The sequence below is a fragment of the Lutra lutra genome, chromosome 6, assembly GCF_902655055.1.
Source record: "Lutra lutra chromosome 6, mLutLut1.2, whole genome shotgun sequence".
In the NCBI taxonomy this organism is placed as follows: domain Eukaryota; kingdom Metazoa; phylum Chordata; class Mammalia; order Carnivora; family Mustelidae; genus Lutra; species Lutra lutra.
The window spans coordinates 93,115,220-93,129,150 of record NC_062283.1 but is presented as its reverse complement, the minus strand read 5'-3'; the positions used below and the strand labels follow the sequence as shown (position 1 = coordinate 93,129,150).

The 13,931-nt window shown below is 39.2% G+C and overlaps 1 protein-coding gene across 5 annotated transcripts in view; it reads right to left on the bottom strand.

Moving 5' to 3' along the window:
• ADGRG6 (adhesion G protein-coupled receptor G6) overlaps nucleotides 1–13,931 on the bottom strand; it is a 137,222-nt gene that overhangs the window by 18,151 nt on the left and 105,140 nt on the right. For all 5 annotated transcript variants that reach the window (XM_047733099.1, XM_047733100.1, XM_047733097.1 and 2 more), the window contains 6 exons: nucleotides 13,169–13,214; nucleotides 11,435–11,541; nucleotides 7,386–7,513; nucleotides 5,993–6,261; nucleotides 4,717–4,813; nucleotides 3,141–3,424 (listed from right to left, as the gene is read on the bottom strand). In XM_047733099.1, coding sequence (XP_047589055.1) covers nucleotides 3,141–3,424; nucleotides 4,717–4,813; nucleotides 5,993–6,261; nucleotides 7,386–7,513; nucleotides 11,435–11,541; nucleotides 13,169–13,214 — 931 coding nt within the window. The remainder of the gene's footprint in view (nucleotides 1–3,140; nucleotides 3,425–4,716; nucleotides 4,814–5,992; nucleotides 6,262–7,385; nucleotides 7,514–11,434; nucleotides 11,542–13,168; nucleotides 13,215–13,931) is intronic.

Here is a 13,931-nt window from a genome sequence, read left to right as displayed (position 1 = left end):
TCACGTATCTCCAGCTCCCCCTGCCCCACCACAGTCTAAAATACGGCACTGCCTTATCTCACCCGGACCACAGAAGTAGTCTCCTCTCTGCTCTCCCTACAGACACTCTGGGAGCTCTAATCCCTTCTCCACATTATGTCCAGCTTCATCTTTCTAAAACGCACATCTGATCATGTCATTCCACAGGCCTAGAAAACTTCAAAGACTTTGCATGGCTCTTAGCAAAATCAAAACACAGGGCCTTCTGGTCACGCCCCAGCCTCCCATTTGTGCCATGCCCACCACTCTGTCACTCTGTGGCTCTTTCTTGGTTCTCCTGTTATTTGAGCATTCTTTTAATTCCTGGGGCATACTCATAATCACCAAAGATAGCAGGGGTTTTGCTCATGGAGGGCCCTCCACTAGAAATTTTCTCTTCTTGGTTCCTACCTGCACCTTCACCTCATTCTCCCTACGTATCCTTCAGATTACAGCTTAGACACTGTGATTTCTGTTGTGTGCTCTCTCCACCACCAAGCTACATTTCACAGGGTGACTATCTGATTAATGGCGGTCTCTCCCACTAGAACATAAACTCCACGAGACAAAGGGATCATGTCAAGTTTCTTTCTTTTTTTTTTTTTTCTGGAATAAAAAAATATTAGAAAGAATAAAAAAGACAATGTAGTCTGCCTAAGTCTTAACTCAGTTTATTTTGCCTAGATACTACCTACAATTCACTGACTTGTTTCTTTAGACGGTCTAGATTCTAAGTGCACCTTTTAACAAAGCATACACTTCCAACAACAACCAACAGCTTCTTCTTGGAAGGTTCAGAAATGACTCAAATAAGAACCATTAAGTGACTTTCTATAGCATCCTGACAAGTTTTTGTACAAATTCGGCCAGTAAGCAATTGTTGGTGGACTCATATGCTTGGTATCACTGTGTCTTAATTTAAATTTCCTTTTCAGGAAGTGTTTTTTTTTTTTTTTTAAAGATTTTATTTATTTGTCAGAGAGAGAGAGGGAGAGAGAGCGAGCACAGGCAGACAGAATGGCAGGCAGAGGCAGAGGGAGAATTAGGCTCCCTGATGAGCAAGGAGCCCGATGTGGGACTCGATCCCAGGACACTGGGATCATGACCTGAGCCAAAGGCAGCTGCTTAACCAACTGAGCCACCCAGGTGTCCCAGGAAGTGTTTTTAATGTCACTGGATATGCAGAAATCTGTTCTGAATTCATATAATTTAACATCAGTCTTAAAAGTTAGCGATTTATGGGCGCCTGGGTGGCTCAGTGGGTTAAGCCGCTGCCTTCGGCTCAGGTCATGATCTCAGGGTCCTGGGATCGAGTCCCGCATCGGGCTCTCTGCTCAGCAGAGAGCCTGCTTCCCTTCCCCTCTCTCTGCCTGCCTCTCTGTCTGCTTGTGATCTCTCTCTCTGTCAAATAAATAAATAAAATCTTTAAAAAAAAAAAAAGTTAGCGATTTATGAAGAACTGGGACTTGATCATGGTTTAGAATATTCTTCCCTCCCAACAGGAGACCTAGGCTGGGGAAAATAAGACATCCCAATTCTCATTAATGGAAACAGAGCTGAACAGACAACTGTAGCTGCTGAAGTTTACTGAAACTGCCAGGAAATTCTAAAAGCAAAAACAAGGTTGGGCTGGCAGATTAATGTGCCTGAAATATAAAACCAAGGAATTTCTAATGTTAATGGACATTTTTGTCAATATTTATCTAGGCACTTTTATGTTGTATATTACAGAATAAATTAAATAGAGGAATGTTCACTTTACAAAGCATGATATGTAGGTGCATTCATATGCTACTTATCCGGTTTCCGACTTCTGGAGGTGCACTTGATGCTTATTATTGTATTTACTAAAGATAATGAGCCCACACATTTCCTCTGTTATGGAAGAGTGAACCTGAATAAAATTTGCTGAACTAATTAATGTCTTTTGATGCCAGAAGAGTCTCAGGTTGGATTTAAGCCATCTCAAAAGCCCCTTCCCTTCTTCACCCAGCAATCCATTTATTTGTTTAACAATCACTGAGCACCTACTGCACGGCAAATTCTTTTTTGCAGGAGCTCATGAGCTGGTGGAAAAACTAGGAGTGAGACAAAGCGGGTATGTATGATATAAAACAATAAACACTCCCCTGCGGATAAATACCAAGTTCTCTTAGAATGCACGTGTGGGGAGCAGCTGTCCGGGCATCTTGTTCAGTGAGTAATACAACATGCCCCCCACCACGCCACCCACCCCAGCCCAGATTTCGTCAGCTTTAGTCAGCTCGCCTTTCCCCATGTGCTTACAACTGCACAGCCAGGAGCTTCAGGTAAGCCCGTAGTAATGCCCTACTCAAAAAATTCCAACCTTTGTCCCCTTGTTCCTTTGTTGTGTGGGTCTCCTGGTGCTTCTGAACATTGGGGAAATTTATCAACAGGCCAAGGTATATCCAATATCTTAAAGAATGTCATTCAGCTTTTGAAAAATATAATTTATGTTTATTTAAGTTTAAATGTTAAATTCATCATGGAGTATATTCAGGTGTGTATTATGGAATCAGAAGCATGACAGTAAGCTCCTCAGAGGAAGCCTTCGATTTTTGTACACAGCAGGCCATTGGCAAATGTTTGCTAAATTGTTGAACTAAATGCCGTATCTCATGAGAAAATGAGCACTTTTGAGCTGGAGTACTGGTATTTATTTTGAATCCAAGGAGCCAAAGAATCTAGGAAAATTGTTCTGTCCCTGCATAGATTCTAAAACTTCTTCTGGCCAAGATTGTTACATCCATGTAGGATATTAAGGAAAACTGTGTAGAAGGTAAAAGTTATCTGTGCCTCCCTTTAAACTCCCCATCAGATACCTCCGTGCCCCATATTTAGTCATTAAACAATACAGATTTATTGAGCACCTACTACCTGCCAGGCACTGTTCTAAGTGATACACCTCACTGAAAACAAACTGACATCCTACCTCACCTTTCTGTTCAAGATCCTTTTAGTGAGTACTCTGTACCTGGAACTATGTTCATTACCTGGATCAAAGATGTAGAAATTTAGCATAGCATCTGGCCTTAAATGAAGCTGTCTGTACCCATGATAAAGTTGGAAGGCAGCAATTACAAAGGTACTGCTTATCTTACCTTGTAATGAATTGAAGATGGAGAACAGGTACATAAAAGGGACATTTAAGGGTCCCCAGGCAAAGAAAGCAAAACCCCATGTCATGCCCAGCAGAAATGTCAGGCTGACCACACTGCGCAAGTTCCTTAAAACCTCTTCACGCAGGGTCCGGTTGCTTCTTTTGCCATTCCTCCCACAGATTTGCACCATCACCACGATGAACATGGCAACATTCAGGAAAAACATGACTCCAAAGTACCCAGCGCAGGTCACATAAAAGATGACTGGATCCCGAATCCAACAGCTGAAAGAAGAAACCAGAAAGAAAAAGATTTATTACCATGTCCTGTTGACCGAAGGCTTCTCCTGGCTTAGTTTGGGTTTCAGCAGATTTCACAGCTGGGCCTTTCTCAATGCCTTTAGACAGTCACTTCATTTTCCTGGGCCTCAGTTTCTTTTTTGATGTTTACACAGTTTTTGTTTTTGTTTTTTTTTTTTTTTTGGTTTGTTTTGGCTAGTCATCATCTTAATATCAAGTTATTTAAGTCAACAGTTAAAAGGAAAACAGGGTGACTTCTTGAATTCTGACTTGGCGTGGAGACACTCGAGTTTGGCTCACCCAAAACCACATCTAGACCCCTTTCCTCTTATGAGACTACACTCCAGAGAATGGGAAATCAAAGTACTCATTTTCTCAATCTCTTTTGCATTTAAGGGAGGACCACGGGGACACTGTTAGATGAAATGGGGAAGCAAAATCTTCTAGGGGATTTTTGGGAGAGACCCTAATGTGTTCTTTCTGCTTCCACCATGAAAACAAGCTCTGGAGCTGTACAACCACATACTAAATTTGAGAGAAAGGCCAGGATCGCTGTAGAGCTGCTGATCCTGACATTTTCAGCCATAAGACCAATGGCAGTACCTGCCTAATTACATGTCTCCCATCATGCAAGCAGAGTAAATTCCTACTTAAGACACATATAAATCATGAATTCTATTACTGTTGCAAAATAATTCCTGTTACTATAATTCGCCTAGTTGAGGCAAGACTTCATTATAGAACTTTGATACTCCTATAGTAATGCTCCTCATGAAGTTAAAAAGCTTACACCAATCACAACATCTTTATATCCTTTATTTATCAAGGATATACTTGATATTCAGATCATACACACACACACACACACACACACACACACAGATAGATAGAAAATAGATGAAAGTAATTTAAAAATTGTACCATGTGTAACATGTTCTATGAGTAAAGTCAACACAAACTACAATTTACAGATGCTCCCCATGCCTAATTAATACTATGGGAGTTCTTAAGGTACCTCAAAAATTGGATAAAGTATTTAAAGCAATTAAATTCATCTAAAAATTCTCCTAAAAATGGTTATCATTCTGGGTTATGTATTCCACACTGGAACATGACTGCCACAAAGGCAAAATCTGTCTTGAACATCTTTGAATCCCAGACCCTAACAGGATTCCTGGCATATAACAAATGCTCAGTAAATCATACTGCTGATGGCACAGAAAGCAAAGGAGATACACTCATCACAAATAAATTTCCAACAAGTTGTTATTACTTACAATTCATCCCCCTGTCCTTTTCCATAAGTATCTTTTCCGTAGACCTCATTTTGGTTTCTGCTTACCAGAACAATGGACACGACAAAGCCAGGCAGACCTGTTATAGAAAAACCATGACGTAAGCAACTGCTCCAAAGCATCTAGAACTGCCTTATAAGACTGATAATGGCAGGGGGGGAAAAAGAGAAAGAAAACTCCCCACATCACAGAATTTTTTTTTTTTTAGAACTAGCAACTTGCTTAAAAGCAACAATACGATCCCTTCTTTGGTGTGGAATGTCCAACTCTAACTGGCAACAGTTAAAACCTGTTCTTAAATAACAGTTAAATATTGTGTTTGCTTACTGTTACTCATTAGAGATGCAGAACCTGGTTTATTCTGAATCCAGAGCAAATGTCCTTCGTTGATGACAGCTGCCACTCTGCCAGAGTTTGGGCAGTAAGGGAACTGCAGTTTATTTTGTCCCTTTCTATGTAAAGAAAACTCCTTAGAAACAGTGGGGAAGAAACCATGGGGCTGTAAAGTTTTTACAGTCTCCTCTTTCCTCTCCAGAGAATCAATAAAGTATTTTCATGTATATTTCACTGGGAAAGCCCACACCACCCTAATTCCCTGAAAGATGCTTTTAGTGCCCAACACCTTGGAAATGTCCCATACATCTGTATTGCTATTTCTGCCCACCACCCTCCCAAGAAAAAAAGAAAAGAGCAAGCTCTAAATGTTTGCTCCATTATGAACCCAGATAGAGAAAGAAGCCCATTTGGAAGATTCCAAACAGTCTAAGGCTACCATCCATGTCTGGCTAAGGAATCATGTTAAGAAGTACAAGGCAAGAATTTTGTCAGTATTCTGGTTGCACACACAAAAATAACACTCTCTTGCTGGATCCAAGACATGCGCATGTGTTCGGGGGTGAGGACAGCAAGGAGTCTAAGCTGCTTTTATATTTTGAAACATAATGGAAATGCACCACTGTCCGCCAGCTGCTTCTCCAGACTTGGGTGGGCTGGCTCTGGTCACAGGAAATAAGTTTGTGGTGACTCAGGAGGCTAGGGCTTTTTCCTTTACTCCTGAATTTAGTAAGAACAGCTGAATAGTTTTTAAAAATACCATTCCAAGGAAACCCCTGCCTTGGGATGTGTACATCAAACCCGCATCATTCACAATTTTGAAGTTTCTTTTAGCAGCACTAATCTTTCGACATAGGACTTTCCTGTGAGAGACGGGCAATTTCCCTGACAGTGAACACAAAGCCAAAACTTTTACGAGGCTTACCCCAGCCAGCGATGCAGAATTTCAGTATGTATCTGCGAATGTAAGTGTTAAATACTTTAACCAGGGCAATGTACATGTGAATTGCTTCCAGCCCCATCCAGGTAAAGGTTGCAAGAAGGAAGAAATGGAGCAGGGCTGCAACGGCCGTGCAAAGGCCATCCACATGAAATGAGGTGATCCAGCCATCCAAGAGGAAAAGGAGGTTCAAGAACAACAGGGCTGTACTCAAGTTCATCAGGATTTTGGAGGGATAGTCCCTTCGCAACTTTCTGGAAAAGGGAAAATGAAGAGGAGAAGGAATACCATAAATTAGTATTTTAAGCAAGGTGGTAAATTCCTATCTTCTACAGATCCCCGCAATGGAGCCATCTTTGTGATGGCACCACTAGGAGGAGATTTGTATCTAATTAGGAGTATTTAAGAATATTTATGAGTATTTGGCAAATTACTGTTTTTTAAAAAATTTTATACATTTTATTTATTTGAGAGAGAGAGAGAGAAGAAGTGTGCAAGCAGGGAGAGGGGCAGAGGGAGAGGGAGAAGCAGACTCCCAGCTTAGCACAGAGCCAGACTCAGAGCTTAACCCCAGGACCCTGGGATCATGATCCAAGTGGGAGGCAGATACTTAAATGACTGAGCCACCCAGGTGTCCCTAAAGTTTTTTATCAATTTTATTTCAAAACTGTTTCCAATTGTTTACCAGATTTCCAATTAGTTTCATGGATTGTTTTTTTAAATCTAGAAAACATACTAGTTATAAAAATGAGATTTTTGTTAAAAAAATTCCCTAAAATTCTCTGAAATTTCCTGATTTTTAATGAGGTAAGGATCTATTAAAAAAAAAAAGTTCCTATTGGGGCACCTGGGTGGCTCAGTCGGTGAAGCATCTGCCTCTGCTTCAGGTCATGATCTGGCATCCTGGGATGGAGCCCTACCCCCAGGGTCACTGCTTGGAAGGGAGTCTGCTTCTCTCTTTCCTTCTGACACTATCCCCCTTCCCCCTGTTCATACTCCGGGACAAGCTCTCTCTCTCTCTCTCTGAATAAATAAATAATGAATAAATAAATGAATAAATAAAAAATCTTTACCGAAAAAGGGTTCTTGTTTCAGGACTAATTTTGTTTTAAATTAACATAATATATTATTTGTTTTATTTATATGTTAATCATCTATTAAATGCATTTTATCCATGGACATAAAATAATTATACATTAAGATTCTATAGGGAGAAAATTTATGTTGCATGATATCTGAGAAACCTGAACATTAAAGTTGAACTACTCTCCATGATTCAAAAAGTGTATTTTTAAGGTATTTTTTAAAGCAAAGGCAATTTCCTTATTCACGTTTTGGGGCAGTTAGCACTGGGTTTTGACAGATAAAAAATACTTACTCAAATGCAACATACGTCAGGAGAGTGGCTGCTGAAAAGATAGCAGATATCCCACACCCAATATAGGTGATGAGGGTGAGAACTTTGGTGTTTCTTGCATCTAACTGAGAGGCAGTTCTTTGAAGGTCCTACATAAAAACATGGGAAGCAGCTGTTAAGAATCTCTCTTTTCACAGGAATAGTGTTTTATTAGAAAGTTCATTGCTAGCACTTACAATTTTAGCACAATCTGAGGGGCTAAAAGCAACACTGCAAATCAAGATGGAAGCTTCCATTTATTGTACTCTTGCTGATAATTCCATAAGCCAAAGTGCAGCATTACTGAGAGGGTTGCATGTTGTTTTCTCTCATTACCTGGTAATCCAAACCCTTTGCCCACCAGAATAGCCTGAAGAGCAAAACCACTGGGTTGGCCCCCCACCAGAAATTGGGGAAGTCACTGCCTTGCATAATAAATGATCAGGCCCATTGCTAATATTCACAGGGCTAAGGACACAAGTACAAATGGAGGCCACTATTGGCCAATGGGAGCCCTCAGGCAAGTGCTGACTTTCCAGTAGTGGGGGGCTCAGCCAAGCCAATGGACAGCCAGAGACTGGTGCCTCTGAGTATAGTGCTGAGGACCTTAACTGTGGTCATTTCAAAGCTTGGCATGTATTGGGTTGAATGGTCTTTATTTATTTTTTTATAAGTGAGAAACCATTATAGATTTTTAGATTACAGAGACTTTTTTTTTTTTTTTTTTTAAATCCCTGTTGACCTGAGAGGGCACCATTTAAAGTGTTATGATTTGTGGAATGGAAAGAAGTAAACACTTCCTAGCATATTAACATGAAGTATTAATTTCACTATGCAGAGGCAAACTTGTAAAATCTGGGTCTGGGAGGGAAATCTTTCTTTTCTTCCTTAAATAGGGAATTGGGTTAGAGATAAATCTTGAGTTAAGACCCTCCACTAATCTTGGTTAGAGAAGAAAAGACATCTCTGTTATACGCAGATGTTCAAAAATGGAGACTTCTTGGAGAAAGGTCATATTCCAAAGGGGATATCTGGTTTAAAATTTTAGGTCTTAAAAAAATTTTTTTAGGTTTTAAATTATGAAAAAATAAATTCTGCTTTATAAGATTTTCATTTTATGTCTTAATTCTCTTTAATTTTCACCAGCATGCCAATAAAACTTGTTACTCACAAACAAAGCCTCCGGTAGGTGTTGTTTGCATGTGAGTTTGTGTCTGTGAAATGATGACAGGAGAGTCAGTCTAAGCTTTGGCTAAGGCAGTAAGAAACAGGTAACCACTTCTGTGGCTCCCAAAAATGCACAGTGATCAAATTCAGCAGACACAGAGCTCTAGGTCAGAAGGGACTTAGCCTACCTTTTTCTCCCAGAAATCCCTCCAAACACTGGAAGAACCTGGGACTGCCCTGGCACATGGGATGGGGTACAAGTCAGTGTCAGTGGACTCACAGATAGGTTACCCTGACCAACATTTTGGTTATTCCAGGATTTCATGGAGCAGAGAAATGGTCTTGAGGAATCTCCAGGTGACTTGTTCTTACCTCTTGAAAAAATTGTGGCTTCCCATTTAGGTGAGGTGGTGAACTTGCAAGCCACAATTAAAACCACAACTTAAAGTGTAAATTAAATCATGTTATTTACTATTACACATTCACACACAACTCTCATGTTGTTTTGTACTTTTAGAGAATGAAGAATATGAAAATATTTATTCCTCTGAACTAGGCAACATGAAAATGTACTAATGTTAAAAGCATTAAATTCAGTTTTACTACAAGAGAATGTTAACAGAGGACATTAAATCCTTTGCACATTTGTAGATTAAAAGAAATAATTATAGGTCTGGGGTATATTTTTTAACCTCCCATATAGTCAGTGTGTCACAGGGCAATGTAGACTCTGAGAATATCTTATATAAATGAATAAAGAGTTTATAAATCAAGAAAGTTTCTTAGCAAAGTCCTGGTGGTCTGGAAAATCTGAGGGGACATGGGCTCATCGCCAGGAAGGATAAATTCTTGGAAAGTTTTTCTCCCAGCAGTTTATAAACTTGTAAGAGCAGCCAAGGTACAAAGAACAGTACTAAAAAATGCATATATTTACATATATGTAAAACTAGTTATTTTATCAAATGGCAACAGAAAAATACACAATTACAAATTCATAATAAAATTCAAACCATATGTGAAAAAACTAACCTAAGTAACAGGAAACCAACTTTGGTGACACATAAATCACTGCTGTATACTGAACTGTATTACTGGTTACCTATTTATCTAACCTTAGACCTACAACATACACAATCGTGCTCAAACACACATGTGCACACACATACATGTGTGCACATGTACACAATTCAAAGAGATAAATGAGTTAAGCTAGAGCTTATATACCTGAGTGAATAATGTTGCAAATCAGTGTTTTCTAAAAGAATGTCTACTGTCACTTTTGGAGAAAGGAGAATGTGGAAGTTAAAACTGAGTGTGTTTGGGGGCGTATGGGTTGCTCAGCTGGTGAATGTCTGACTGTTACTTTCTGCTTAGGTCATTACTCAGGTTCTTGAGATTAAGACCCGTATTGGGCTCTGGACTCGGTGAGGAGTCTGCTTGAGATTCTCTCTCTCCTCCTCTCCCTCTGCCCCTTCCCCAGCTCGTACTCTCTCTACCTGTATCTCTCTCTAAAATAAAAAAAATAAAATCTTAAAACAAAACAAAATAAAACAAAACCAAGAGTGTGTATGTTTTACTTAGAGAAAACATGCTATAGTTTAATTGTTCATTTTCATGCTTTAGCAGTAGAGAGAAATACTTATATTTTGGGAAAGTTAAAACGTTATTTGCTATAATTGCTGCCTTTTTCAATGACTTGCTTTATCCCTCAGGGCATTTATGCAGTAGAGTGTCAGGAAAATCACTTTCAGGATGGCCGTATGACATCGGCCATTTATATTGGCAAGTGGGTTCATGAGCCTAATGCCACATCCCACAGTCCCTACTGCACCTGCCCAGTCCCACTGGAAATGGGAGTAAGATCTAAGGGAGGGGGAAAACATAACCATGACGTTTGTGATTCAAATTCAAAAAGCTTTACTGTCTCAGCACACATGAATGCCATCATCATTTTAAAAAGCAAATGTGGTTTGACCCTTGGGAACTAAACCAACTACCAGAAACAAGAGCTCTGTTACAAGTGGAAGGATATAGAACACATCTGAAATGTATCTTCAAAAACACACATGTATGAGATATAAGACAGAGGTATAAGTCTATCTGGGAATCTAAGAAAGTTGTTACATGGAGGGTGGTTCTCAAAAATTTGGCGAGATGAAAAAAAATGTTGATGTTATCTAATTTTTGTTTAAAACTGTTGGACAGGCTGGCTAATGAGACAAAAATAGGGCCATGGGAAAGAAGGAAGGAAAGAAAGAATAATATGAAGGTTTAGTGGTAATAGGCAGGTCACACCCCCCTCTTCTCTTACAGTCCTGAGGACTTCATGGTATCCTAGTCCCTAACCTGTCTCAACAGGCTGTGCTTACCAGGGGTTGGGGGGACCTGCATCATTTGGGGTGATAGCTGGATCACCTAGCACAGTACCTTCTATAAAGTCACATTCAATCCAACGAATGATAACACAAGAACAATATTTTATCAAAATTTTCACAGTTCTCCTCCGTGTTAGTAAAAACCCAACATTGTCTTCCTCTTTAACTTTTTTCTCTCTCCCTCCCCCTTTCCTCTCTGCCTCCCCAACTCTGTGTCTCTCTTAATTCAAGAGTCTCATGGTGATCTGCTTATTTCTAGATTTATTTATCATTGCTGTTAATACTACAGGAAAAAAGAATTCTTTTTTATAATTATTGTTACATATTTTAAATAGGTGATTTCTGCTAATTACCAGGATTTAAAATACAGATACAATTATCAGGAAATAATTTCCCAAAACACATAATCTAAAAAGGCTGACTTACAAAAAGAAGTATGCCTTCCCAAATTATACCATTTCAAAATGAGTTTAGAAATTCCTCCCTTACCATCAGAACTCCAAAGTGCGTGAGGTGGTTACATAAGCAGACGGTCTCGCTCTCATCTGAATTTCTCTGTGTCACACATCCTGAAGTGTTCCAAAATCCAGAACCTTCTGCAAGAGGAAGTCCACAAACAGTGTGAAAATAACAGCAGGCCAGTTCCTTTTCTATAATGGATGATATCTTCTTTAGGAAAATATGCCTCAGTCTTTTCTGCCTTTCAGTTTATCAGTCAAACAGATACAATTCTTAAAGCTGCCAATACTCGGAATAATTTAGATTCCTGGAATCATAGATTGTTAGTGCTGGGTTGGCAGCAAGACATTAGCTAGTCAGTGGTTTTCAACTGTGTTCTACTGAAGATCCTGCAAAAGTTTGATTTAGTTTAACTTTTAATGTATTACAAAATAAACTTCCGTGAAAAGAGTATTCCTCTTTCAAATATGTTACATACTAATGAAGCCTGAAGATCAACACATTTTTTGCCTTGGGTCAGCCTCTACTTTTGTAAAGACATAAGAACAAACAGAGGTCAGCATTATTATTATTATGTACACAGCAATCATGCACAGTGGAAACCTCTTATAAATGCCCTTAGTACATCTTATCTGACTTTTATGGTAGGATGTGGAATATGAGCAATTTATATATTTGAAGAGTATTTTAAGTCTGCAAGGTGATACCATTTTAATTATTTTCCAGCAAATCCAATTTCTCAAAACTGTGCAACTAGAAACCAAACACCACAACTTTCCAGTTTTCTGATAAGGCTTATCAAAAACAGAGGTTGGATGGGGCGCCTGGGTGGCTCAGTGGGTTAAAGCCTCTGCCTTCGGCTCAGGTCATGATTCCAGGGTGCTGGGATCAAGCCCTGCATCGGGTTCTCAGCTCAGCAGGGAGCCTGCTTCCTCCTCCCTCTCTCTCTACCTGCCTCTCTGCCTGCCTGTTTGCCTACTTGTGATCTCTCTCTGTCAAATAAATAAATAAAACCTTTAATAAAAAAAAATCAGTTATTTAAAAAAAAAAAAAAAAACAGAAGTTGAGACACCTTCAGACTCCATTTCTACCAAGAAGCAGTAGTACTGGTCCTGGTTTAGATTTAGCCAGGATAATCCCACTGGGTATCCCCGAGGGAAGGTGACCCTTAGGGGGCAGAGGAGGGAAGTTTCATAGCTTGTTCTTCCCATCGAAGAGATCCTCATAACTCATACCTAGTGACTTCTCCCTTAATTGTGCCTTTTTCTTTTAATTGTCAAATGCCATTTTGGAGGCAGTTCATTTCTTTCAAGCAACATACATGTATTATAACCATTTCTTATTTATAGTCCTTTAGCATGTTTTCCCCATAATCTGAAGTCTGGTAGCTAGATTCTAAATTGTGTGCCTCATGCATATTAATAAACTCAGAGGCATCCTTAAAAGAATGAGGTCAAACATATATCGATGATCATCTAAAAGTGGCGATCAAAATGCGTACTGTATTTTCAAAGTAACTGAAATCAAAGAGATTGTTTGGTAAAAAAAAAAAAAAAAGTCAAGTTTACTTATTTCTTCTTGCAATGAGTAAAAAGTTACAGAAATGTGGTTCACTTCCCAAGCTACCTAAACTAAACTCTGCAGTTCAGTTATCACACTTACACTGTGACTCATTCTGGCTGGGGTGGAATGAAAGGAAACGGGGGTGTCTAACAATGTTTAAAATTCAGTTGTTCTTAAGACAGCCAATATTTTAAAACTTACCGTTTTTGTTCAGATCCCAGAAGGCACAGATGGGATGAAGCACTGCCTATATTAACATAAGAATAAACATGCGAAATTGTGTTTAAAATAAGTGAAAGATCTTAAGATCTGAATATGGGAAAAGAGTCAGAATGCTAAGGTTTTCACAAAGAAAGAGACCAGTATTAGTCACGCCGATACAACCTAGGAATGGCAGGCAGTCCAGAAGGATCTCCTCTCACAAAGACTCCAAGTGGAAATCAACCATAACCTCGTGAGGAATCATGCTTCCCATTTCTCTAAAGGTGACTACGTATGTCCCACCATAAAATGCTGTCCTCAGCATTTATCAAAGCTCTTTATATTATAACCTCGGTTTACCTTCAAAATTCTCCTTTACGTCTAAGTATGTGCCCAGAATTGAAAGTAAGGATTCAAATAGATATTTTAAACATCCCTGTTCACAGCAATGTTACTCCCAAGAACCAAAAGGTGGAAACAATCAAAGTATGATGAATGGATTAAAAAATGTAGGAGACACACACACACACACACACACACACACACACACACACACATATATATATGGAATATTATCTAGCCTTAAAAAGGAAGGAAATTCTGGTACATGCTATAACCTGAATGAACCTGGAAAAAGATGGTTAAATGAAATCAGCTAGTCACAAAAGGAAAAATACTATACGATTTCAATTACAAGAGGTGCCTAGAGTGGTTAAGTTCACAGAAAGGGAGAGTAAAATGGTGGTCATAGGGGCCCAGGGGA